Here is a 26,561-nt window from a genome sequence, read left to right on the forward strand (position 1 = left end):
CTCCAGCAGTTAAACTCAGTATATCACAGTGCATTTCGCTTCATCACAAACCACAAATTCCACACACATCCTTGTTCTTTGTATCATTCGGTTGGACTTCTTTACAAATGAGAAGAGACAGAAATCTCACGTTATTCATCTACACAGCCCTGTTGTTAAAACTTCCAAATTACCTAAACTCTCTTCTCATTTAAAACCAGTACATACAGCACAAGAACCAGGAACTACTTATGTCGTTAAGATGGGAAAAAAACACTATGGATAAATATATAGGTATAAAGTATGTGTCTTACCATGACCTTAGGAATGATTTTGTTTAAAAAAAAGAAAGATAGAATTAACCCCTGAATATTGAATATTATTCAATCTGGTATCACACCGTTCATGGCCAAGATGTGTAAGTGTGCTCGGGGAAAATGGCACTAAGGCAAGTTTAATCTCATTTCACATTTCCTTTAAAGAAAGACTTTGGCGCTCTGTTGCTTCAGGCTCTGTCTGAAGAGGATGGATGGAATGCAGAAGGCAGATGTCGCAATAGGAATCAGTTTTGAAAAACATTGTTTACACCTTGTTACCCAGTCGTTATCCAACTCTTCCCTAACAAGGTTTTGAAAAACATTGTTTACACCTTGTTACCCAGTCGTTATCCAACTCTTCCCTAACAAGGACCATCACATAAGGTCAGGGATAACCATTATCTGAAGAGGGATTTAGGTACATAAGCACTGGCCCTTGGGGGATATCACACTTTTTCAGATGCAAATGTGGAACAGCTGGAAGCCCATCGACTGTAAGCTCTGGGTTTAAGGCCTCATACACACCTGGTATTAACATGTGGTTTTTGTGATCCGCTTGCTGATTTGGTCTTTCTCTTCGCTCATGACGGACAAAGATCCTCATATTTACCTCTGCCAAGGAGGTTATGTTTTCACCCCGGTTCGTCTTTTGGTTGGTTTGTTAGACAAAAACTGCACCTGAACAGATTTTCATGAAACTTGGTGAAAGGACATGTTATGGATCAGGGAATAACCCATTACACGTTGGTGCAGATTCAGATCAAGTGGTGAATCCAAGAAAATCTTTCACTTTCTTTATCACTGTGAGTATTGGCGCAGGTATTTGCTATGCTGAGTGATATTCTAGTGTTGCATATGCATACAGATGAGGTCAAACAACATACGTACAAACTTCTTGAGCATACGGACACAAAGTCCTCTAATTGTTTTACAGCTACAAATTACTGACTCATGCATCAGTAGCTCAAAAATAAAACTCCCAATATGTGTTTTGTCTCTGTAGTCTGATACAATGATAAGGTCATATCTGCCAGAGATAAAGAGCCCCAGTAGTGCTCAGTAATCTTTCAGTCATATAAAGCTGAAGATACCAAGGCCCCACACTGTATTGCATTGAAAGTCAATTATCCATGAAGACAGGGTGTGAAGAAATGCTTTGCATTGTTTTGGGTTCATTATAAAGACAAGAGAACATTGGAGAGAGAGCACTCCTGTAGCACTGACTTCACACTGCAGTGACCTGGCCTGCTTGCTGTAAAGACTCTAAAGGCACTCAGCAGTAGCTTTATTAAGTCTCCAGGCCTCCTGCTGCAAGGGGATCTGATTACCACACTTTAAGCCCTTCTGTTCTCTACCTGCCTTCCAAGAAGAGCTGACCTTGACCCACAGGCAGATGCCACTGTGGCCACGATTGGTTGGACACCCTTTCCAGGTCAAGGAAACCACTCCAGAGGAGGACTTTTAACATTTGAACTCACTGTGACATGTGGAGGAAAACCTGTGCTGTATTTAAACTGCAGGGGCTGTACCAAGTCCTCACCAACAGCAGGGCCGCATGATGCAAATAAGGTCCTATGCAGAGCAGCTCCGCCCACCCTGGTTTTGTAAGCCCATTGACCTCTAAATGCTGGGCCAGGACAGATTTCCCCCTGGCACACAGGCTGGTATTTGATTTACACTGAAGACATGAAGTTGCATGTTGTTTTTAAGAAGATTATTGTGGCATTCATATCTTGCTCCTATAAAATATTATTTAAAAAATCCTTAATAAGGAAATATAATTCCCCCCTCGCTCTTGAGTTTTCATTTTTGCATTCGTATTTTGTGCGTATTAAATATTATTATTTTTAGAAATACTGAAGAGGTGACAAAGAATTTTCACCTCACTCTTGTTCATGGTGACCTTCACTGGCTGTGTCTGGGTCTGTGGAGGTTAACTTGACTGTCTGTCAAGATAACCTCCACCCTCTGCATGTCAAGTTTCAAGTAATTTTACTGTGGAAAATTTGATTTGATTGTCACTCTATATTTGCGTTAAGAACCATTTATTCGATCCAAACACAGAGACCACACACCAGTGGTGTTACGTGACCCATCACCAACATGTTACCGCCCCCTTGTGGTGTGAAATAGCAGTACCACCAGAAAACTGTTAAAAGGTGAACTAAAACACAACCAACATTCGCTCCAGCAATACAGGTGGTATACAATGTTCATCTCACTCTTGTTCAAGATAACCTGTAATATCTGCACGTCAAATTTCAAGTCAGTTCACTGTAGAAACGTTTAAGAAAATTAAAGGGAAAATCAGCTAAATTTTCATTATGGCATTATGGAAATAATAATGCACTGAGATTGCATTGCTGCTGCATTGGGATACATGTTGCATGTGTTAATTGCTTCATTGCTCTTCATTAAATCTCCTTCTGATCAAGAACAGTATTTTAGTGAATGCAAACATGTTCAGTTGGTCTAATTCAACAAAGGGACTAAGCACGCCCTCTAGTGGTCAATTGACAGACACATGTGACACACAACTCGCGTTTGGATCAGGATTTCGTTAAATATTGATATTGATTATGTCCACTGATGTTGTATAAATATATTTTGTCGCATTCACGGATTGTTTCATGTATTTGTGTATGTATGTTAGCATATGTGCATGTGAGTAAGTATGGTTTGAGATAGTATGCCAGTTTTAAAAAATATCCAAATTGGTGAGTGAATGAATGAATAAAGTTTTTTTAAATTAAAGTTATTGTTGTGTTTCTATAACTTGCTAAATTTTATTTGAACAAACTCAATTCATGTATGTGTTACAACTGAAGTGTAATAAAACTCAGGAGACCTCAATAGATCATTAAAACCTGATTAAATAACCAGGGTTATCTTGGCTCACACATTTTAATGGAGGCTGTACATTCTAATGAGGCCACCATTATGGGACATGTAGGATCCAGTGGTTGTGTACAGTGGCCGTGGCCCATATGGACTTAAAGTCACAATGACTTCATGATGATAATTGCCACTGTTATAGTTTGTTTCTCTTCTTTGCCTCTTGTCAGTAAAACATCTCCTGTAATGTCAACATAGTAACTGGCTACCTTCAGATTAAGGCATTAACATTTTAAATGTTATTGAAATGAAAAGGTTCCCACTCATACTGCATTAGGCTTAGCCCCAACATTTGTTATTACCACCAATAAAATAGACCCATATTTACACACACTGAGGTTAGCCACGTGTGATCACATAATTCCACCACTTGCATGTTGTTTGAATAAGGCAATAAGAGCTGGTCCGAGGAAATCATGTAATCTGACTTGTGATCTGTGCGCAGCCAGAAGATGGAGCCATGCGCGGACGCAGCAGTGTTTGGATCATGGCGCACAGGAGGAGCGTTTCTCTGTCACGGGGCTGATTCGCATTTGCGCACATTTTATACAGACTGCAGAGTCTTTTTCAATCAGAGCTTTATTCATTGAGCGGGTGATTCGGTTAAAAATACGAACCGTGCGTCTCTGTGAGGGGTTTTATTTTGAAAGTTCTAGTGTGGGTGGGCGGGCGGGCGGGCGTGTGCGCACTTGGCACCCCCAAGCAGTTGCGCCGTGGACGTACATCTGGAGAGCGGGTTCGTTGTGAATTTGAAACAGACTGCCTGCATGGAGTGTCACGTAGTACATGTCATCGGGCGTGATCAGATCTCTTATTTCCAAACTCCTGTCATTCATCTGTGTTTCTTCAATCTCATTCGCCAGCGTGACACATGAGGCTGTGAGCTGTAACTCGACCCGGACTGAACAGCCTGGCTACAGCAGCTCCAACAGCTGGATGAGGGCGAGAAACATCTGCAGCGTCTGTTCCGGAGTGCGTAAAATGAAGGGACAGCTGGATGGCTTTGTGCTGCCAGTCCTGGATGGAACGTCCCAGGAATGAGAGTCAGCAACTCGGGTACATCACGGACTTGTGGGACATGATAGCTCTATATCTTTGACTTAAAGAGAACTGAAACACACAAGTGGATCAGACAGGGATGAATCAGATGGAGGAGCTGAGTTCTCTTCCACCAATTCCGACGAGTTTGCCTGCAGCTTCTGTAAAGAGACGGTTCGTCAAGCTGGGCAGGAAGACAAGTGATGGGTCCGAGCAGTGAGTAGGAAGTACTTTACACTTAATACATGTGTATTTCTCTGAGGACTATTGTAGATTATATTAATACACGCATTTTCACTTTTTCATTTTCTTCTGCAGAGAAAGAGGTATTCTCTTCACTCCACTACATCTCCTGTAGAGAGTCAAGTGTTTTAATTGGTTAGAAAGGTGGGGGAAGTATAGGATTTATTTAGTTATAAAGTGAAGAGGAAATAAATTTAAAAAAAAACTATTCTCATAAAAATACAAATGAAGCCACATGTTTTTAATTTAATTTTCAATCAAAGTAATTATTTTAAGCCTCAACTAAAACTTCTGAACCACTGACAATGTGTATCACCACTCCATCATAATCATCATGTCAGTAATAAAGGAACAATAGTTTCACTAATATACTATTAAAAGTGAAACAAAAAAACAAAACTTATAAAAATACAACTGAAGCTTCATAGTTTGAATTTCATTGTCAACCTTACACAACTAGAAAAATACCACAAGGTACTTAAGTGCTTTTAAGCCTCAACTAAAGCTTTTAAACCACTGACAGTCTGTACAGGTACCATTACTCCAACATAATCATCATGCCAATCATAAATATATACTATATCCAAGTTTAAAAGTTAAAAAAGAAAACCACAAAACAAAAACATACAACTGAAGCCAAATATGTCATAAACATTTTTTCAACCATATACAAATAAAAAATACCACAGTACTTTTAAAGTTTTAAAGTACCTCAAAATACACAACAACATATTTTACTAAAACTACTAAACCTCTGAGGATCTGCTCATGTGCCATCACTCCATCATACTCATCATCAGTCTGTCATTAAAGAACAATAGTTTAACTAATATCATTATTTTTAAGAATTTTATTCAATTTGTGTAACACCCAAGTGGTTGCATAACTGCAGCGAACCTTTGAGCCACAGTGTTAAGAAGCTTATAAGATTGTTTTGTGTTAACAAGACTTCATTATTTCCTATGTTCTGTGGGAAGCTGGTGGAGACTGGACATTGTTGTGTTGGGGACAAACTTGTATGTATGCTCAGTATTAACTGTGTTGTAGCATGGTGTTAGAACTTTGTGATTTCTAAGACCGGCATATTTAAAATAAATAGATAGATGTGTATCTGTTAAAGGGGTAAGTAAAAAACATGTCTCTCACTTTTCCAAGTTAAATCTGTTTTCAAAATAGGTAAAATAACATGAAAACTGAAGTCTAATTGTTTTAATTACATTAAAAAAGCAGATCTATTATTTTGCATCAAATTTCATGTGGAAATCGAGCATGTGGCACAAAATAAACAGAACGGATGAATGGTTTTCGAAAGTTTTCTCATTTTGATTACTTTGCTTTACTCCTAATTATTTTCTCTTCAATGTCATTCAAGTCGTTCATTTTTCTCTCCTTTCTGAACCATTCATTTTCTCCCCCTCCCTGTTCTTAACTTGATGGTAAGAAACTGTTAATCCCAATAACGTTTATCTCCCCCTCTATCATCTCCTCCTCATAAGAATGTCAGAGTCATAGGTATAAGATCAGCTTGGGTTGAAATTAGTCTCTTGCTCAAGGATCTTGATGGAGGTCTCTTGTTCCTTCTTGGATCAGATCTGCTTCATCCACCGGCAGTTCATCCACCAGCAGGTCAGCTGAGGGCGTGGTCATCAGACAGCCCAGCAAGAGCGGCATCCGTCGCCATACCAACCGTCTGTCAGGCGTCTTCCTTCGTGCCCCCACCTCCAGCTCAGACTCCATGTTGCTGACAGCGGGTCTCAGGTCATCACTGTCCACCCAGGCCAGGAAAGGCAGCAGTACGTCCCCCTGACTTTACTTTTCTCCTTGTATTGTTGTTGGTGCTATGTGTGGCATTTTCCCATCAATAAATCATCAATGTAATATTCACTTTAAGATTTACTTTCAAAGGAAATTCCAATTTAAAACTTAAATGTCAGTTGACCAATCACGAAGGAGAAAAACAGACACATCCTTTGTGACTCTGGTAATCCAGATGATGTCATCAGGGTGTTATCCCCTAAACTTCCACTTTAGAGACCACAAATGTATAACAGAAATTCGGCATTACAAAGTGGAGCAGAGGAAATGTGGTTATTTGACAGGTTCTGACCAAATTATCTCATGAGTTGCATTGTGAGACCAAAAGCCATAATAATTATTTGTGTTTTTTTTAAACTTTCCTTTATGAGACCCCCAAACTGGAGGTGTGTGTGTGTGGTATGGATAGTACTCATGTTGTGGGGACCTAAATCTGTTTACACAGTCACAACATTTTTGGTGAATAAATGCTTTACGGTTAAATTAAGGTTAAAGTTAAGGTAAAGGTTAAGTTTAAGGTTGAGGTTGAGGTTGAGGTTGAGGTTGAGGTTAAGGTTAAGGTCAAAGTTAAGGTTAGTGTGAGCTTTAGGCAAGTAGTAACTATGGTTAAGGTTAGAGTTAGTCTCCAGTAAATCAATGAAAGGTCCTCTGAAATCATGGAGACACGAGTGTGTGTGATATGATTTCTGTAATACTGCATTTCATATTGTGTTAAGGTAAAAGGGGAGACTCATATATTCCATGGTCTGTGTGGTAAATACATATTTGTGTAGCACTATGTATACAGCTATCACTCTATACTGTCACAAATTGTTGAATCCTAAAATGGGGATTTGAATGACTTGTGTTTGTCTTCAACAATACTGTTCCAACTGATGCTTAGTGGATTAGTTGTATTGGTAAACTGATTGTATTTTCATGTGGATTGATGGCGGATGTCCTTCTGTCATTGTGCTCATGAACGACAACTAAACCCCCTGCATTAACACTGTCCTTTGTGGCCATGTCATGTGATGCAGTGATTTGTGAGGACGCTTTAATTGCGGATGACCCGTCGGAGCTGTCCAATCAGATCACTGCTCCAGGAATCCTGAAGATCTTTGGGAATGAACTCTGTGAAGGAGCTCACTATAAGAGCGTCCTGGCCACCACACACTCCAGTGCAAAGGAGCTAGTCAAAGAGGCCCTTGAACGGTAAGACTAGGTGTACGTATGTGTGTGTGTGTATGTGCGTCTGCCTGCCATATGGGTCTTTTTTGTATGTGTGTCCTTCTGTGTGTGTACTCAGGATGAGTTATGTGCATGTCCACATGCTTCCTTTGCTGCAACACACTTGTGTATTACATCATTTGTGTGCAAAATTAAGTGATCAGAAAGGTCTTTGATGCACTAAGGTTTGGCAGTTGATGAAAGGTAAAAGCATGTTCATGTTGTGGTGATTATATTTGAGTCGAACAAGGTCGAGTTGACCCGTTTGTTGTAACTGCAGTACAGTGCACGCAGCGTGTGTCTTTGCCAAATTGTTCATTTGGTAGCTCCGAAAAGGTCGAGAGCAAACCACAGATCTGAGTGAAAGACAGCCAGTCGGGCACAGCTCGGAGACGGCCCCTCTGGAAGGCTGAGCTGATATTTCGGCCAACAACATAATGGAATGATTAATACAAGTGGTATTCAGCTTGTAGAGGAAAGAGCAAATCATTTCTTCTTCCCCCCCAGTGAAAATGTAAACTGTAACAGTGGCATTCAGCTGTATAAATATTAGAGCACACACGGATAAGCAAACACATTAAGCGCTTGGCGACATTGTGACACTTGTGTGGCGGTTTAATGGAATATCATGATAAGATTTAACTTTGATAAGTATGAAGAAACAACTAGAAACAAACTTTGTGTAGAGGAATTGGCAGATTTAATATTTGCATATTAAAGTGTTTAACATTAAAGGTGCGTAATCAATGTTTGTCAATTGATAGGGAATAAACAAGCGTTGTGCCAAACCCATTGTTAACGGAATTATCTCTACATTAAAAAAAGTGTGGGAGCATGTTGAAACCAAAATATATTTGAATGCATTACTTATTTACAGACTTTTTAAAGAACTGGACTTTTAGTCTACGTTGGCCAACACAACACCAAAATGAATTCTAATGTTGCTCAATGTGCAAATAGCTTTACTATGTTCACTGTATTAATTTCCAGGAGGGGATAGTAATTATGCAATCAATATATGAAATAAAATACAATATTGTATTGGTTTGCATGTAGCGAGCTATGCAATCTTTGTTTCACGAGAGCAGTGGCCGTGCTAAACCTGCCTGTTCTCTTGTCCTGTGTGGATGCTCTGGAGCTAATTCAGAATGAAGACAATATGTCAAACAGGTAGTGATTCTTTAAATGTTGTTGTCATGACAGTGTGTCACTCTGTCAGTCAGATGTGGTGAAATAAAAATAATCAATTAATCAAAATGATCTGGCTTCGATTTTGACTCACGGTTTGGCCCAGTTGTTAGACTTTCTCAGGCTATAAACAATACACCAAGTACAAGGCTGATAAGATGATCGGTGTAAGAGATATGCGTGTTGTGTTGAACTTCATGTACTTATGGCAGCCTTAAAATGATTCTAAAATGTCAGCATTTGATTTTAAGTCATATAGAAATGCTGAAGTTTATGTAGCTTTTAAGTTCTTTGCTCAGTATCCCTGGGTTTGAAGCTTTTGGCATATACGTAGATCGCTGTCTATCTTTGTTGATGGCACCATCAGGAGTCTGTAGTTTTCAGTACAATGTAGAGTAGACTTGGTTTTTTAACAGTGATTTAAAATGGAAGAAACTGAAAGTTGAGACAATTGGTGTTCATTAACTTAAATTTATCAACCATTTTTTTCCATTTTGATGACTATATCCATTCCAACTATGTCCCACAGGTATGGCCTGAGTAAGGAGGAGGCCGAGTCCTACGTTCTCTGTGACACCATTGGCTCCACTGGAGGGAACCAGTGGAGGACCGAAGGGTTTAGAGTCGTCGGCGACCACGAGAAGCCCCTCCTCCTGCAGTCACTATGGAAACCAAGAGAAGGCCTGGCAAGACGGTTTGAAATCCAGAGGAGGAGCCTGGTAGAGGAAAAGACATCCAAAGACAAAGACACCATCACTGCTGGTACAGTGTCTGACTTTAGCGTTAAGGTGCTCTAGGGACGGATCATTTCACAGCTCACCACATCCTGATTCAGGTTGTCTGTAGTCCTTGAAAATGGGCTTGTTCCATTAAATACCACACAGTATTAAATCCAGTTCTCATAGTCAAAACGTGTTTTTTTGGCACACACTTAATCTGCCAAGCCGCACAGACCAAACTACATTTTAATAAGTCTGCAGTTACTTTTTATTCACTCTTTTCAATTTCTGTTACAAAGTTGGACTTATATTTCATTCCTACTGCCATAACAATGTCAGAGAACATTTTATGTGAGGCACCCTAGGATTTAAATAGTGTTGTTCCAGCTACACACCCTGTCTTTAATACTATAACGGCTTTACATGGGAAAATATCCTGTCCAATGATGTTTACCTAGCATGATGCATGATCAATTTTCCATAGACGCTTGAAACAATCACTGCATGGCACTGCAAATTCAAATGTGCAGGGCGGAGACCACTTTCTGTCATTTCAGCTATCGTCTCCGCTGCAGACCCTGGCTGTGGTTGACACAGCTGTGGTCACGGTGTAAGTGTGTGTCCTGTTTTGTGCTCTGATTTTATGAATGACGCAACTTGTGATAGTCGTCTATCGGTGCCAGCTTGTGAATTCCTGCTGTGTGGGTGATTTTTTTTTCTTTTTCCACAAGCTCTGTCTTTCTTTCCACTGAGGTCTGTTTCCTGTGTGGGGCTTCTCTGTGTTGACTCTGGCATAAACACATGATGTACAAACGAGCGAACACACACAGACTCACACAAACAGACCTCACCTTACTTCAGGAACAAAGAAACGGGTGTTGCCCTATCGCCAAACCCATTACCCCCGAGATTAATCTATTTATATAGCAGTTCAATTAGCACATAGTTATAACACCAATTCCATGTGTTTGTCCCTCTCCCTGTTAGGTATAAATGCCCAGGCTCGAAAGCTGCAGAAGAGCCGCTCCCGAGTGACCTCCACCCTCATAGACAGGACTATGGGGCGAAGTCACACGCTGTGGCGGAGCAAAAGCGAAATGGACCTTTTAGATTCTGATACCCAGACGAGACAGGACACAGATAAATGTGTGAAGGATCGAAGCGAAAGCCTGAATCAAGCCTTACTGCAGTGCTACGAGCGCCCCAAAACCAGCACGGAACAGAACCCCACTCACAGCCTCGCGGATCGCTCCGAGGGGCCGCAGGCAACAACAGAGACCCTCTGTCTGTCCAGGCCGAGAGGCGAGCGGGAAGGAGAGGAGTCAGAGAGGGAGGAGACGGAGAGCAGCGACGATAACACTACACAGTACTCCATTCACCCTCCTCACGACTGTCCATACCTGCTGCTGCTGCAGGGCTGCAGCCCCGCACAGGTAGCTCATTCAGACACACGCCACAATCCACTTTTTACGAAACCCATCCCCCCAAACCCTGATCTTCATAACTTAGAAAACATATCACAACTCTTAAGTTGGTACTTTCTCTAAATGTTGAATTGTTGTACAGGAGGCTGTAGTGAGAGCAATAGTTTATAGGGGGTGGTGCTTTTTTAAAGCCTCTCCAGAGCCACAAATTCAACAGTAAAATTAATAGGATCAGATTTAATGTTATTTTAATCTGGTGTAATGAAAGCTTCAGTTAACAAGCTTGCTGTCTACAGTAGTAACCATATTTTCCAAAGCCAGGTAGCACATCATTAACAAACTATATCTTAATGCTAGGATTGCTAATCATGGAAAAGCAATGAGAGCAGGCTACACTTTGAAAAAATGTAACTGATATATCCAAACCCCCCCCCCCCATCGGCCGTCTCATCAAGGCTACAGCAGCTAAACACTATAAGTCCACCGATGAAGCCAACCTCTCTGTAACTCGCTCACTAAAGGCCGGCGCATGCTTCTGCAACTGCGTCTGCGGCTTTTCACGCTGTGTCGATGGACTCGTTTTAATTTATGGTTCCCCAAGGGTTGTGCTTGATGCAAAGCAATTCGCCACCAGACCACTAGAAGGAGTAATGTTTTTTGTCGAAGTCGGCCCTTCTTTGTGTGTGGCAGTAGTTGTCGACTGTTTATTGACATCACCCCGGCGGCTCCTCATAGGCTTTTTCTGGTGAACAAATCTGCCAGTCAGTGACGGGTTATACTAGTGGTCAAACTTCCTTATCTCTTCTGCCAAACGCTATTCTAATTGGTCCATATTGGTTCTTCTAAATCTTCTGTGGTTTTTGGGGCATGAAACCGGAAATGCGACTCCGGAAAGGATGTAGTTAGCAGACCAATCACAGCCTTGCGGGCTGCATGCGGCTTGCGGAGCTTTGCCGTATAGTTAGAAAAATTGGGCGACGCATGTAAGGGGCCCGCAAGGGCTCTTGAGGGCCCCTGAAAACGCAGATGCATGAGCCGGCCTAAATGTCTTGCAATCGCTGGTCATGCGCAGTGAGAACACAGGCAGGGTGTATGCAGGCAGGCAGGTACATTAGTGACAGGTACCACAACCAGTCATTTCATTCGGTCTGAATTAGATGGCCACAGACACCATCTTTTTAAAAATAAATTTTAGATGTCTTTATCTGATTTCAACAAATAAGATGAAATGTGTTTCAGAAACTAATGAGCAACCCCACTTTTAACTTTGCATGTTTACAGGATGCAATAAGACCCACAACCAACCAGTACATCCAGAGTTTAGGGTAGTTAGCAACTGAAAAAAACAACAGAGAATTTGATAGGGTAAAAAAAACATTTGTATGTTAATTTATATTGTTAACAAGATTATCATACATTTTATCTTGTCATGCAATCTTTGGTATTTTATATGGATCATCAACAGTGAGCAACTTTACAGGTTAAGTAGCTTAAGTAGAGCTAACAATCTCAGCTACCGTTTCAGCAGAAAATTTGACAATCATCAGCACAAAACATGAGAGGCCCATTTTATTCCTCTGTAAAAAGGCTGCGTGATTGGAGCCAGATTTGAGACGATTTATGAGACACAGAGGTAAAACACAGAGGAAATTCATAAATTTTGGACGGCTGTTTTCAGAGTATAGACTAGAGCCGATTCCCTAAATTCTACACTTTCTTCCTCACTCAACTGTGCGAAATGGCAAAACCCAAAGAAATGTATTTTATGGCATGAGGCAATCGCAAAACAAGAAAGAAAAAGAAGGAGATGAAGGGGTTCTCGCGGCACAATAATCACAGTGTAGGTATTTGATACATTTACAATACAGCAGCCTCAAACTTGGTCTGCTTTCTTTCTGCAAAATAGCCAAACCAAAATGTCAAGCCATCACGGAATGGCTTATATGAGTAAGGCCGCAAGTTTTCCCCTTCTTAGCATTGTTAGCAAACAATCTTTCTCTTCTTCTTTGACAAAAAACACGTTCCAAGCTGGTCTGGTGAAGCCGACGCAACGTACAGTGAGCATTCAGGTTGTGTCAGACAATCTGATTGCACAGTGCGAGCACATAAATCTTGAGCTTTGGCTCCACATCTTAAAGGATTTATGGCGAGTAAACCAGCCAAGTTGAAGATCTGTTTGAAAATAATCATTAAATTTGATAGTAAAACTTGCACCATTGTTGCTGTAAAGTGCGCGCAGTGTGTAAGAACAGAAATGTCCTCATTCCACCTCATACATACTACAAAAGGTTCAGACAACATATTAAGTGAGTTATTCCCTTTGAGCACTTTTCTGCATCATGTGTCAGACCTGCATCTCTAACAGCCTGTTTTTTATTTTTTCGTGTTAAGAGAGAGACTTGAAGGAAGAATAATAGTGCAATTGCTCACAAACTGTATGCGGAAAGAAACTGTGTTGACACACTGATCAGGAAGCAGAAAAAGAAAAAAAACAATGTGTCTCTCGTTCCTGGTTTTTAATACACATGGGGAAATACCGAGAGGTTGAGTCTCATGTAGTCCTGTGCCTGACATTTATTTTCCCTAAAGATCCAACACAATTTTGAAAAAAGTTTTGAGAGTTTATTGGTGAATTCATTCAGTTGGTTAAATCTTTCCTGTTGGAAAAGAGAGGTCACAAGGAGAAGGTTAAACACAATAATCCCTTCACATTGTGCTCGCCACTCACTGTGATTAATAAAACATTGTTTTTCTAATCAGGCTTGGATCAAGACTATAATTCTATGTCCTCAATGTTATCAGACCGCTTAGCTTTCACTGAGGTTCTGTTGTTATGTAGCTGCTTTTTGAAGTAATAAATGTCAGGACCATATTTAATCTCTTCTTTCTTACTATTAGTCTTATGTAACAAAATATTGAGTCAGTCTCACTCTCATTAAATGTTCTTTTCCCACAGTCACATCAACCCAGATAGCAAATTCAGGTTGAAGTAACAATTCAAAATTCCATTGAAAAAAAACAGTTTAATAATTTCAATAATTTCCCAATTTAGTATCAATAAAGCACAATCTATCTATCTATCTATCTATCTATCTATCTATCTATCTATCTATCTATCTATCTATCTATCTATCTATCTATCTATCTATCTATCTATCTATCTATCTATCTATCTATCTATCTATCTATCTATCTATCTATCTATCTATCTATCTATTTATCTATCTATCTATCTATCTATCTATCTATCTATCTATCTATCTATCTATCTATCTATCTATCTATCTATCTATCTATCTATCTATCTATCTATCTATCTATCTATCTATCTATCTATCTATCTATCTATCTATCTGTCTATCTATCTATCTATTTGTCTATCTATCTATCTATCTATCTATCTATCTATCTATCTATCTATCTATCTATCTATCTATCTATCTATCTATCTATCTATCGAAAATTTAAATTACATAGTTATTAACATAACTATTAAATGGGCAATCAAATATATATAATATGTATATAATATGTATTAAACTGTAAATGAAATACAATAACACAAGCACACTTTGCTTGTAGAGCATACAATAGTAATGAGATTACCTCTTGATTTTCATGTGTAAATTATGGCCTGTCCATGGCCCCTGATTTAGCAAAATCGTAGATCCGCCACTGCAATCTACCAAACAATTTGCTACAGGAGGCAAACTGTAAAGACAGAAAGATTATGCAGTGAATTCATATAAAAAAACATGTGCAAGTATAACTGCTGAGTAGTGAATGTTAGCTCATTAACAATACATTGGGAAAGAACGTGAAAATGGTTGTCTGCCCATTTCACTCAGATATTTTCAGATGGTATGATAACTTGTCATTTTTTTTACCCCACTCAGGACTTTGTCATCTACCTACTTGCGGGGACAAACATTTTAATTGGACGGCAAAGTGATCAGGAAGATGGGTCCAAGCATGACATCCTCCTCTTCGCCACCGATATCCTTTCGAGACACTGCTATTTATCCCGCCATAGCGTTGGGGGTCCCACGGTGCTCTGCCCCTGTCAGGATGCTGTGGTCACCTGGAATGGTGAAGTGCTCAAAGAGGAAGTACAGCTTAGTCCTGGTGATGTCATCGGCCTGGGACAATGCTACCTGTTTCTTTTCAAAGATCCCTCAGCTTCGCTGCACAAGGTAAAACCCCAGTCTACCCGGACAATGAGTGTAGGTTGTACAATGAAAAGTATCCTCTGTATCTTTATATTAGATATCTGACAGATTTGTGTCTGTCCTGAAGTTGCTCATGTTTGTATTTTGAACATGATATTGTACAAATATTTTTTCTCTGTTTAAAATGAAGGAAGTGAATGGGGCTGCACCGGAGCCCAGCTTGTCTGCTGTCCCCTGGATGCTGACTCACAACACCTCAACAAACCATACTGCAGAAATTAACCTCTGCAATATCTGCACCTCAACCTGTACCGACCCCCACAGCACGAGCAGCAACCAGGCCCTAAGCAGAGGTCCTCCTTTTTTAAAATCACCTGAAGGCCACAGCCTGACTCTGAACTACAAGACGGAGGACGAGGATTGCATTGTCATGGAGATAGTTGCTATGGGCGGGGCTGGAGTTGAAGACAGACCGCCACTGACTGCAGCGTTTCTGCTGTGCATGTGCATTCAACATTCAACAACATGTCTTCATAACTCAGACCTCCGCAGGCTCCTGCTGCTCATTGCCAGTGAAGTTCAGAGTGCCATGTGGGTGAGTTGTGGTTAAAGAGATGATACGAGCAATTATTATTATATTAATAATATTTAACGTTAGCTGGTGGTGCATAAGGGACCACCTGCTTTTGATTAGAGGATGTTCACTTTTTCAAATATACATAAATGTCATGATATAGAGGGTTTGAAACACTTGGAACCCATACATTTCAATTTCTTAATTAATTTGATCATAAGTGGGATATTCAGCACTAATGTATTCCATTTAAGAATTATCATATATATTTAATTCACAGCTAATAAAAACGATATAATCGCAGTATCCATGTATTGTTTTTGTACCAGCACTAGATTCAGTGCTAAGAGTGAGTCACTTGGGACCAACCCAAAAAATGATCACCTTATCCTGCATTCAGATTTATGAATCCTTTTAGTGTCTTTAGCTGGATGTTTTAACATTTCCTGTAGAAGCTCTGATGAACATGCTGTACCCCTCAGCTCGCCCAGTGGCTGCTGATGGGTGAGTAAACTAGCTGGGCGTTATTTAAAGACAGGGTTGGTAATCTTGGAAGAACTAGCATGAGCAGGCTGCACTTTGAAAAACAGCCACCAATACATCCCACCCCCTCCCATCGACCCTCTTGCCAAAGCTACGCCCCCCAAAACGCACGAACATGCCCTGACTGACAACTGCTAAACCTTTTCCGTGACTAGTCTGCTAACTTCTGGCCATCATCAGGATATCATGTTTGTTACAGTCCTGCAAGTGCCACAGACACATAATTGTGGCTTGTCAAGTCTGTTGTGAAAAAAACAATCCCTGAATTCTCATCGTAATGAACATATTAAAGTATAGTGGTGATATTTTTAACTCTTGGCGACCTCCCTTTTGTGGCCTACTCTTTATAGCACTCTTTATATATTTCGTCTCAACTTCCCATTTCCTATGATCTTTGGATTAACACACACTTCTGTTCTGACTGTGACTTGAATCGTTGTCCTGCAGGAGCACACTAAGGATCTAGCTGCAGATCAACCTGACGTGTAAGTACACCTTACTCTTTTTCTTCAACAATCACTTTCACATGCTCTCACACAACAGACATTCTTTTATCTTGACTTTCAGTCTCAACGGTGACAGCTCAACCTCAGAGAACCTTCACCCTCTCCGCCTTTTGGAAGTCATCTCAGGACTGCGCCCCCTTGTGGTATGGATGTCCAACAGTCTGGAGCTGCTGCAGTTCGTCCAGTATCAGCTGCCTCTTATTCTGGAGTGGAGAGCCAGGAAGGATCAGGGACGGGAGGAGGGCGAGGAGAGGGAAGGAGATAAAACCCATGAGGGGGAGATCACAGGTTGGTCACCTGTTGATTTTTATATTTGAAACAATGATTGTGTTACCATATGAACAAATAAGCTGCAAATGAGCATACTTGGTTGCAGCTGTAAAGTAGTTGTGTGGAAGAATTGCTTTTGTCCCCATTTTTCATTTGCATTTTTTTGTATTGCTGAGGTTTAAAGACAGACAAATAACATTTAGTTCGCTATCTTCCTGCCTATATTCTTTTGAAATATACATACAGTACATGGTTTATAAAGATATGCGCAATATTTTAAAATACAACGACATCATTCATAGACATATGTATGTATTTGTGTGCGTGTGTTTGTGTGTGTGTGCTTTTCAGCCTTGTTGGAGCTCCATCTGTCCTGTGTCCGCTCAGCCAGTGAGGAAACTATGGCTGTTCTGGAGGAGGTCATCATGCTTGCCTTCCAGCAGTGTGTTTACTACATTACCAAGGTGAGAGGATGACATAGGTGTGTGTATGTGTGTTCATTAATCAGAGTAATTTGTTACATGAGACAATCCTGGGAAAGCACTGATATATGGTGATAACATGGTTTTCAAAGTAATATTGTGCATATTCTACTAGAGGTGGAAAAGGAACACACATTCCATACTCATGTAGAAGAGCAGCTGATTCAACCTCTTTACTCGAGTAAAAGTAGTGTATAAAAGTACAGGTTCTGAGTACAGTAACAAAGTATTTGTTACAGTAGCAAAGTATTTGTTACTGTACTTAAGAGGATTTTCCAGGATTTTTCTCCAACACTTGCTGGCTAGATGAGAAGCATGTAGTCAGGCTCCATCTAGTCCACTCACTGATTATGATGTCGTTTAAGAAAGGAAAATAATGAGAGACAGGCTGAGAATAAAGAGCCTAGTTAGCTGCTCTGGCAGCTTTCTAATAGAAGTCCAAGCCACACTGCCAGACCACACTGGGGGCTTTATAACATGGGAAAGACAGGACACTAAGGTCCTTTGTGTGTGTGTGTGTCTGTGTGTGTGTGTGTGTTTTGAAGGAGGATGAAGGAATCGGGCATTGCCAAGGAAGACTTGCATAGCAACCTCAAATGTTTTGGTTCCTGCGCCGTGACGAGACACTAGTTGTATGAATGAAGTACAAGACGTGTTTTACTTTATAACACTGTCACACAAGATACTAAAAGATCTTAAGAAGGGTAAATTCAAGCAAAAGGTTCCCAACCAGTACAAGGCTACACAAGGAAATATCTCAGAGCTCCACTTATACTAACAGGGAATATATTACTTACTTTGCACCTCCTAAGTACAGGTATTTTTTTGTGTTTCAGCTCTACCTACTAATTTCACAAACGTCTGTCTATGTTTGGAAAGTTTATTTCGTGAAACATTTATCTCGAAGACTTCTCACTGTATAGTCTATGTGTATTGTTAAAGGGATAAGTCACCCAAAAATGACAATTTTAAGCTTCTGATACGATATTTCAACAATTCCCATCTTGCAACAGTGATGCGGCGTAATTGTCATTCTGATCTTATTTGTATTGTTTTAAGAAAGGATGGAGTTGGTCTTAAGACTGGACAGACATTGAAAAAAGTTTATATAGAAAATGCCATAATTCTGTCTCATTGTCTCATTTGTTGTTGTAGGTCATAAAGAGGCGGCAATATTAAAATAAGACCAGTTCATAACCAGTTAAAAACTCCTTGTAGGGGTTTAAGGAGAGGTTTACTGTATATTAAAGAGCTTTGGAGGCAAATAGCAAACCTTAAAAGGCGGAATTCAATTGTCCAAATTTTACACTGTTTTCTCACAGACCATACTTGGAAGAAGGAAAAATGGTATTTCACCATTGCAACCACAGATTCCAGTTGTGTGCAGTTTCGCAGAAGCACCACACCCACTGTATGGAATTGTGCTCGGAAAGTTTCTAACAAATTTCCAGTGGCTGTGGGTAAAGAAACTATCAGAAAATACTAATCAGAGGAGACTCATCCGTTTATGTATCGTATTTACTCTCTGTCGAGCATGTCCTCCTTCTCCGTCAGCAGCAAATCATTATTGATAGCTGAGGCGGGTGTCCACTCAGATTCTCTACTGACCAGCATGCTCCAAACCAACATGGCCCAATTAATGAGCAGCGGGCCAGAGAAAAGGGAAACCATGTCCAGTATTGAGCCGCATCAGAGATACCATTAGCACAGCACTTGTTTGACAGGAGCAGCAGCCAAGCCAAGGTCTCACATGTCCTGGAATTCAGATGTGCCTTTCCCCACGCAGGAAGAGAGTCAGTGATACAACATTGTATCTCCAAAGTGGAAACTATATGAATTCCCAAAAAGTTAAGACAGCACTTTTTTTTAGGTTCAGCGCAGAAGGATGTGGTTATCTAACTACCTGCTCTCAGACAGCATATGTTTCTCTCAACATTTCTGCCTGTTGAACCTAATGACTTCCAGATGTGGTCGGTCGGTAAATCCATAAATAATCCAGAAACATAATAAAAGTATGGCCATGAGGTTTTAACATGCGGGCTCCAATTTGAAGTTTATGTTCAATTGGACATGTTGCATTAAAATCTGAATTCCCCGGTACGGGCAACCCAGGAGTTCACAGATTTGCTCCCCCACCCGTAATTCAGGGAGGCGTCGGCTGAGTACCAGAGTCAGTACGATGGAAATTTAAATATGTCATTTTATGTGATTAGCCTCTCTAAGAATCTGGTTCCTCTGTGAATAAATTAAATGAATAATTATATTAAAATAATGTAATACCCTGGTGTACGTAGTTTGTAAACTTTGACTCAAATCCTTGAAGAAGGAGGAAAGATCAGTTCTGTGTCAAATTCAAAAGTGAACTGAATATGAAAAGGTTACTACAAGATGGACATTTTGACCAGATGATGGCGCTAGATAAAAAGACAGAGAATCTCTCAAATAACTTAAGGTAATGGAGAGCAGGAGGGAACAGAACTAAACGACAGTTTAAAGTTTGAGAGCTGTTTAGAGAGACTAATCTGTTTAATTAATGCTATAAGATGTTATATGCTCCTTTAGAAGCCAGAGGTCTGTATAAATTGCCTTTTCTTTTCAATGTCACATACTACACTAGCCACAATCCTCAGGTATAGTAGTGAATTATCTTATTGGTGGAGCTCTCACTATTACCTTGGAAATGTTTCCTTCAACCAGAAAAATGTAATTTTGGCTACGATCAGCAATGATCGCAACTATCAGCTCTATCACACTAGGTTACGACACAACATGAAACACTATATACAAACATGCAAGACAATAAAATGCATCACTATGTTAACAAGTTTAAATGCAGGAAAAAGTGCTGGAAGTTGGTTTAAAGGCATAATTCACAATGGTTTATGGCATGTGTAGTTCCTTTCCTTTATAAGTATGTGAACAGTCTTGTACCTTTGCCTTTTTTACATTATCAAATATTTGTTTTTCTTAGAATCAAATGTTATGTTATGGCCAGTTTTATCTTGTAGCTGGTCAGCCTGGTTCCAAACTTAAAACTTTTATGAAATGTCAATGGAGAAAGCCTCCCGGAACCAGATTCATTCTAAAACGTTGCTGTCCATTACATACTCTTTAAAACATACACAATTTAATGTTTGAACAATCTCAAAGAGTCCAATCTAGGCTATAGCTTGGCTAGTTCATATGTATGAATTTTCTTTCATTGTCATTGAACTGCTTCCTTATTCATGTGATATAACAAACTCAGCTACTAAGATGTTGAATCTTAAAAATACATGTTCGATCAATCCTATTCGGCAGATCTTAGACAATCTGATTATGGTCTTAACTCAATTTGCTGTATTCACATTTCAACGTGTAAAAATCATTTTCACATGTAGCATTAATCATTGTGTGCACCACGGTGCTGACATAGTTCAGTTTCTCTGGTTCATGCCAGTTAATCCAGACCTGCTGTGTCATCCATCATGACTGTCACTTCAGAGGAAGCTCAGACTCACATCTTTCCTGGACTGACAGAACAGAATTTGTAATGAATGTGATCGAATTGCCAGTCTCAAGCTAGGGGGTAACCTAGCTACTGCCCTTGTCTGTTGCTTACACTGGCAGCATGTCTCCAGCGGTTCTGCATTCATTTGCAGATTAATATTGAAATTGTGGTAAAAGATCTTTCACTTACCAATTTGATGGCGTAAAAATTAGGTGAGAGGTTGAGTCTCGTGAAGAGCAGCGTTCATTCCACCGCTGAACTGTGGACGCTCTAATCTGTCAACATGGGGGCCGAAATGAAAAGCAAGCCGTTCCGCAGCCATTTCTCGGCCAGTGTGACCCTAGCGTAAACTTAGTGACTTAAACATGGATCTATCCATACACTTCACAAGATGACAGTGATCAGTGCTTACATAATTTAACGAGGCTGATCCACAACAGTTTGAGCAGGGGGCATTTTAATGTTCCAAGGTTTGAACAAGAAATAAACAACAAAGACTGAGGCTAAGTATATTTATTTCTCCAACTTATCTCTCACAATACAACAACAGGGAGTGAAAAATACTTGCTCATTTACAGATGAAATTTAGATCTAAATTGAAAGTGAAGTGGGAACGTTTTTTAAAATATCTGTTTATTTTGGCGGTTTTCATGTTCGTCCATCCAGCGTGAGTGTAATTGCTGGAGGATGGAAAACAAAAGGCGCCACTGGTGAGCAGCTATTCCATCCGTAGACATGCTGTGATGAATGCAGATGCACTTAAACACACTTGTGGTCAGACTGTGTGTTTACTTGTCCATCACAATGAGAGCACAAATAAGCAGACAAAGCAGAATACACCATTTACTTTTTGACTCTGGGATAATAAATGCTGTGGATGCATGTGGTGATCCCAGAATTCGGCATTATTGAACGGCCCTGCTGAGCGACATTTTCCAACCGAAATCACTGCAACATTATTTGGCTCAATATTCACCCATTTCCATTGTCTCATGTGTGACGGGAGCTGTGGCGGTTATGTTGTACTGTTCATGTTCAGCCTGCCCCTGGCTGTGGGGCCTTACAGTAAATGTAAACTGAGCAGCTCAGGGTGGATTCCTCCAGAACTCTTCACTCAGCAGTCCTGTTGCAGAGCCATGCCAAGCCCACATGAGCCATATTCAGCTTTTTAGGAATGTGGATCTAAGGCTGGCGCTGGCTTAGGAAGTTTGGTGGGTGTAAGAGGGAGAATGGAACGGAGAGGGGATGTCTGTGTACAATTAGGCTCAACAAAGCCATCGTTGTATGGGCTCGCGTGGCTGAAAGAGAGGAAATGGTATCTCCTTTTATTCCTGTGATTGCTGGTTCTGTCAAAATAATCTTAAATCACAGTTGCAGTGGGAGAGGTGGAGACAGACAGATGTCGAGGCAATATGGGTGGTCTGAAATCTGGGTTTGAGGGTGTTGTTTTTATCCCAGTGATCAGAGCATCCACCACACAATGTTAACTTTTCCAACCTCAAACTGGTCCACAAGAATTGTCAACATTTTGCGGTTCTACATGGACGAGTGAGTCACCCTTAGCTAAACGTTTCCCTTAACGACAACATATCTGTCTTATCAGGTCCTGTACCCCATCCTACCTGGACTTCTGGACTGCAACCCATTCAGAAGGAGTCCTGTCCGGCAGGTGACTTCTGAGAGTGCTCGAGTCCTGGGTAGCAGTGGACTGCAGGTCCCTGGAGAGATCCTGCAAGTTGTGGAGGTCCTCAATGAGACGTGGATGCTGCTCTCAGACTGTCAGCTCCATCCAGAGATTTCTTCTCAGCTCATTGGCTACCTCTTCTACTTCATCAATGCATCACTTGTCAACTCACTAATGGAGAGAGGTACCAGTGCATGAGAGACATAATATACAGCATTCAGACAGATTGTGTCAGTTTATTATTATGCCTCTATCTGACACCACCCGCACAGAGATAACAGGAGTGAGGGAGAGAAATGTGACCGTTATGCTCTCTAGTGGCCAACAAGAGCCATGACAATTCTTAAAAGACCTACTCACCTTGCTCCTTCGTAGCACATGCATGAAGGGTGCATAATAAAACATGAGTAGTGCTGCCTTCGAACCTAAACTAAAATGGTCAATAAAAAACAAACCAAATCAACCATCACAGATTATAAATAATTTAAAAAGCTATAAAATATTGTAATTATAAGTGTACATTGGTCTGGTGCAGAGGTTTCCTGGAATAATAGAAAACTCTATTGCAGAAGCAACATAACATAGCACAACATTCATTTGGAACATTTACAACAAAATATCATTCTGTAAGGGTCAGAAATCCAAGTAAATTAATGTTTTTAATGACTAGTGACTATTTTTGAAAATGACTTTGTCCTTATTTGTACACAGGCTCAGAACCGGGTTTCTACCAGTGGTCCAGAGGTGTGCAAATGCGGGCCAATCTTGACTTGCTCCTGGACTGGGCCCATGCAGTTGGACAGGGAGAACTGGCCTTGGATCACACAGACACACTCTCGTCAGCTATCAATCTTCTTGCCACACCCAGAAAGAATTTAATGCAGGTGCGCACGCACACAAACACACACACAGGCGCTTACACACACACATGCACACACACAGGTCTCCTCGTCTCTGAAACATACAAGCTCTGTTACATTAAATGTCACAATTTGCCCCATTGTGTTTAACAGACACATGATGTATCTGTTGGACAGAGAGCCGAGCTGCTGCTAATGTTTGCACAGCTAAGAACCTAAGATCTAGATGTCTAGAATGCAAGTCATTAAACGCAACCAACAAGGTGTCTGATCAAATGGATTACTGCAAGAGAGAGTTGCTTCAAATGTTCCGGTCCTGATGTACCTGAGACATGCAATCTTAAGAAGCCCTGCAGTCAAAGGCTTCAATGAAGCAACCTCTAACTGCCACTTCTGTGAGTCTGATCTATCTGATCCCTGCTTGAGCTTTTCTCACTACAAGATCCTAGGTTACTTTTGAGATAACAACCAAGGATAATCCAGGAAAACATTAAAAGATCCAGGGATAACAGGAGTGAGGGAGAGAAATGGGACAGTTATGCTCTCTAGTGGCCACCAAGAGCCATGACAATTCTTACAAGACCTATTCACCTTGGTCCTTTGTAACATATCGATGAATAGTTCATAATAAAACATGATTAGTGCTGCTGTAGAACCTAAACTAGAATGGCAATAAAAACCAAACCAAATCAACCATTATCGATTATAAATAATTCCAGGGAGCATACACTGCTTAAGGGATCCACGTGTTGGAGCAGAGTTACCCAGAAAGGAAAAGTAGGCTCACCTGCTGAAGTAGACTACATGGAAGCAGTCTGAAGCAGCTGGTCAAGCATATCAGGGGATGATAACGGTCTTTGGCAATGACCAGTCCAATGGTCACAAAGACACAATGACCTATCACCTCAAAGTGAAGAAGCTGAACTCCACCTGGTGATTTAAGTGCTCTCTGATAGGACCGTGTTGTGGAAACTGAAACCAGAATCAATCAAATCAACACAACACACAATATGCCAATCCTGTAGCCTTCATCGAGCTGCTGGGCAATGCTAGGCCTGCCGCAAAAATGTAGCTCATTGTGTCGAAGAGACTGTGGCAACTTTCATGTTGTTCGCAGTTTTCAGAGAGATGGTTTCGGTCTCGCATCCACGTCGTTGTCCACAGAACCTCCGTTACGACACTTTAGGACAGCAAACAGGGGAAGCAATAAAAGGTTTAAAACACAATTTTTTTATCTCAGAGGGGGTGGCGCCCCGTATTAACAATACACCCCTGTTGCACAGTTAAACACTGAAGCCTCAGGTAAAGTGCAGAGTGCATAGAAGGTGCAGGTGGTCTACTGGGAAAACAATTGGATCAGAGTCGAATCAGGCTGTACCGGTTATGATCCTTCCGCAGGCATATGCTCAAATAACTTTGAGAACCTGCTGCTTTTGCGGCTGAACAAAGCCTACTGGTAGTGTTGTTTTAATGCAGGATTGAGTCCAAAGGTCTCAAGGTCTCTTCCAATAAAGGTTATTGATAACTTTCCACTGAAGTTTTACTTTTTGCACTATTGCAATACTTATTTGCAACTAGTTATCATGTCTTCCGCTCCATGAAACGCATGTTAATGCTCAGTAGTACACATATGGTACTCTAATGTATTTGCATTGTAATAAAATGTGATCAATTTCAATGGGCATATATGCAGCTGAAATGGGTAGCCGAGTGCATCCCACATTTTCCCACATAACATTTTAATATAACATTATAGTCATAATGGCCTTCAGAAAAGGAAGTGGGGTAGTGCACTATAGGCCCCTGAGACCCGGCTTAAGAGTTTGTCCTTAATGGAAAAAAAGATTCCCCTTACATTACTTTTACTTTTATACTTTAAGTAGTTTTGAAACCAGTCCTTTTGCACTTTTACTTAAGTACAAAGCTTGAGTTGATTCTTCAACTTCTACAGAAGTCTTTTTAAACCTTAGTATCTATACTTCTACTTGAGTAATGAATGTGAATACTTTTGACACCATTGACTGGGTCAAGGGGGATCACAGGGCCGAGCTGGCCCAGTCTGCTCTGGCCCTTCTTATGAAGTGCAGTGGGAAAATCAGTCCAGTCCAGTTTACTGTTCAGGTGAACATCCAGGTACTTATAAAGAGTCACTATCCAATGTCCATTCCCTGGGTGTTCACCAGGGTCGAGGGTGGAGTGTGTCCGCCATGCGGAAAACTACAACCAACCAATTTCTTTGGTATTCCCTGTGTTGATCTGGTGTGTATGTGTGTGTGTGTGTGTGTGTGTGGATATTTAGACATCTTGGATATCCTTGCGGTCTCACTACCCTACCCTGAGTCCAGCCCAGCTGAGCCATCTACTGAGTCTATACAGCCAAGGGTCTTCCTGCAGACACAAGTGGATTCCATCAGTGCGGGATGAAGCAGCAGTACTTAAAACTGGTGAGTGATGATCATACTGGTGGCCTGTTAATTCTGCGTCAGCGTCCAATACTAATCATGGATATGAAAATCATGTCATTTAAGTAGAATGTAACACGTCCTTTCCTTCCTCAGCTGATATCCTGGAAAGTTTTGACACCCAGCATCCTCTGGAGCTGCCTGGCGGGGGTTACCAGTTCCAACTAAGAAGGGCAGTAACAGATTTAGCCCTAAGTGAACAGCTGGACAAGCTCAAAGGGTTTATTTCCCTACTCCCTAAACCACAGTCTACTGAAGTCACAACTACTCTGGAGCATGAGGTACAAAAATGAAAATTCATGCTTTTATATTTTAAAATGATATTGAAATATGCAAACTAAACAATATAAATATCGCTGGGAGAAAAAGGAAGTGAAAGAGAGCTGGGAGCGTGACAGTTAGCATAGTAATAAAACTGTCGTCTCCAGGAACTAATTCCTGTTATATCTGAATATGTTGAGCCTGGGGTTTGTCAAAAGGGTCCAGAACATGAAATGGAAATATTTGTTGAACTATTAAACATGGACTCATGTGTTTGACAACCTACAAAAAACCAGAAGCCTCCGGTAGTGGAGCTGTCTCCTTCATTATCATATCATCACATATGTCCTTTTTACAGCAAACATAAATATATAATATTCTATTTAATATAAATATGATCATTTCAAATGCATGACCACGGCCTTATTGAACT

The 26,561-nt window shown here is 40.6% G+C and overlaps 1 protein-coding gene across 1 annotated transcript in view; it reads left to right on the top strand.

The window, feature by feature from the left end:
* Positions 1-26,561, top strand: part of radil2b (Ras association and DIL domains 2b) — a 37,619-nt gene that overhangs the window by 4,738 nt on the left and 6,320 nt on the right. Inside the window, exons 2-15 of the mRNA XM_061094455.1 lie at positions 4,316-4,445; positions 6,063-6,265; positions 7,307-7,481; positions 9,214-9,446; positions 10,391-10,836; positions 14,724-15,020; positions 15,187-15,591; positions 16,561-16,598; positions 16,681-16,907; positions 17,241-17,353; positions 22,465-22,729; positions 23,257-23,429; positions 25,705-25,849; positions 25,964-26,148. Of these exons, the coding sequence (XP_060950438.1) occupies positions 4,316-4,445; positions 6,063-6,265; positions 7,307-7,481; positions 9,214-9,446; positions 10,391-10,836; positions 14,724-15,020; positions 15,187-15,591; positions 16,561-16,598; positions 16,681-16,907; positions 17,241-17,353; positions 22,465-22,729; positions 23,257-23,429; positions 25,705-25,849; positions 25,964-26,148 (3,035 nt within the window). The remainder of the gene's footprint in view (positions 1-4,315; positions 4,446-6,062; positions 6,266-7,306; positions 7,482-9,213; positions 9,447-10,390; positions 10,837-14,723; positions 15,021-15,186; positions 15,592-16,560; positions 16,599-16,680; positions 16,908-17,240; positions 17,354-22,464; positions 22,730-23,256; positions 23,430-25,704; positions 25,850-25,963; positions 26,149-26,561) is intronic.

The sequence above is a fragment of the Limanda limanda genome, chromosome 21 (genome assembly GCF_963576545.1).
Source record: "Limanda limanda chromosome 21, fLimLim1.1, whole genome shotgun sequence".
Classification (NCBI taxonomy): domain Eukaryota; kingdom Metazoa; phylum Chordata; class Actinopteri; order Pleuronectiformes; family Pleuronectidae; genus Limanda; species Limanda limanda.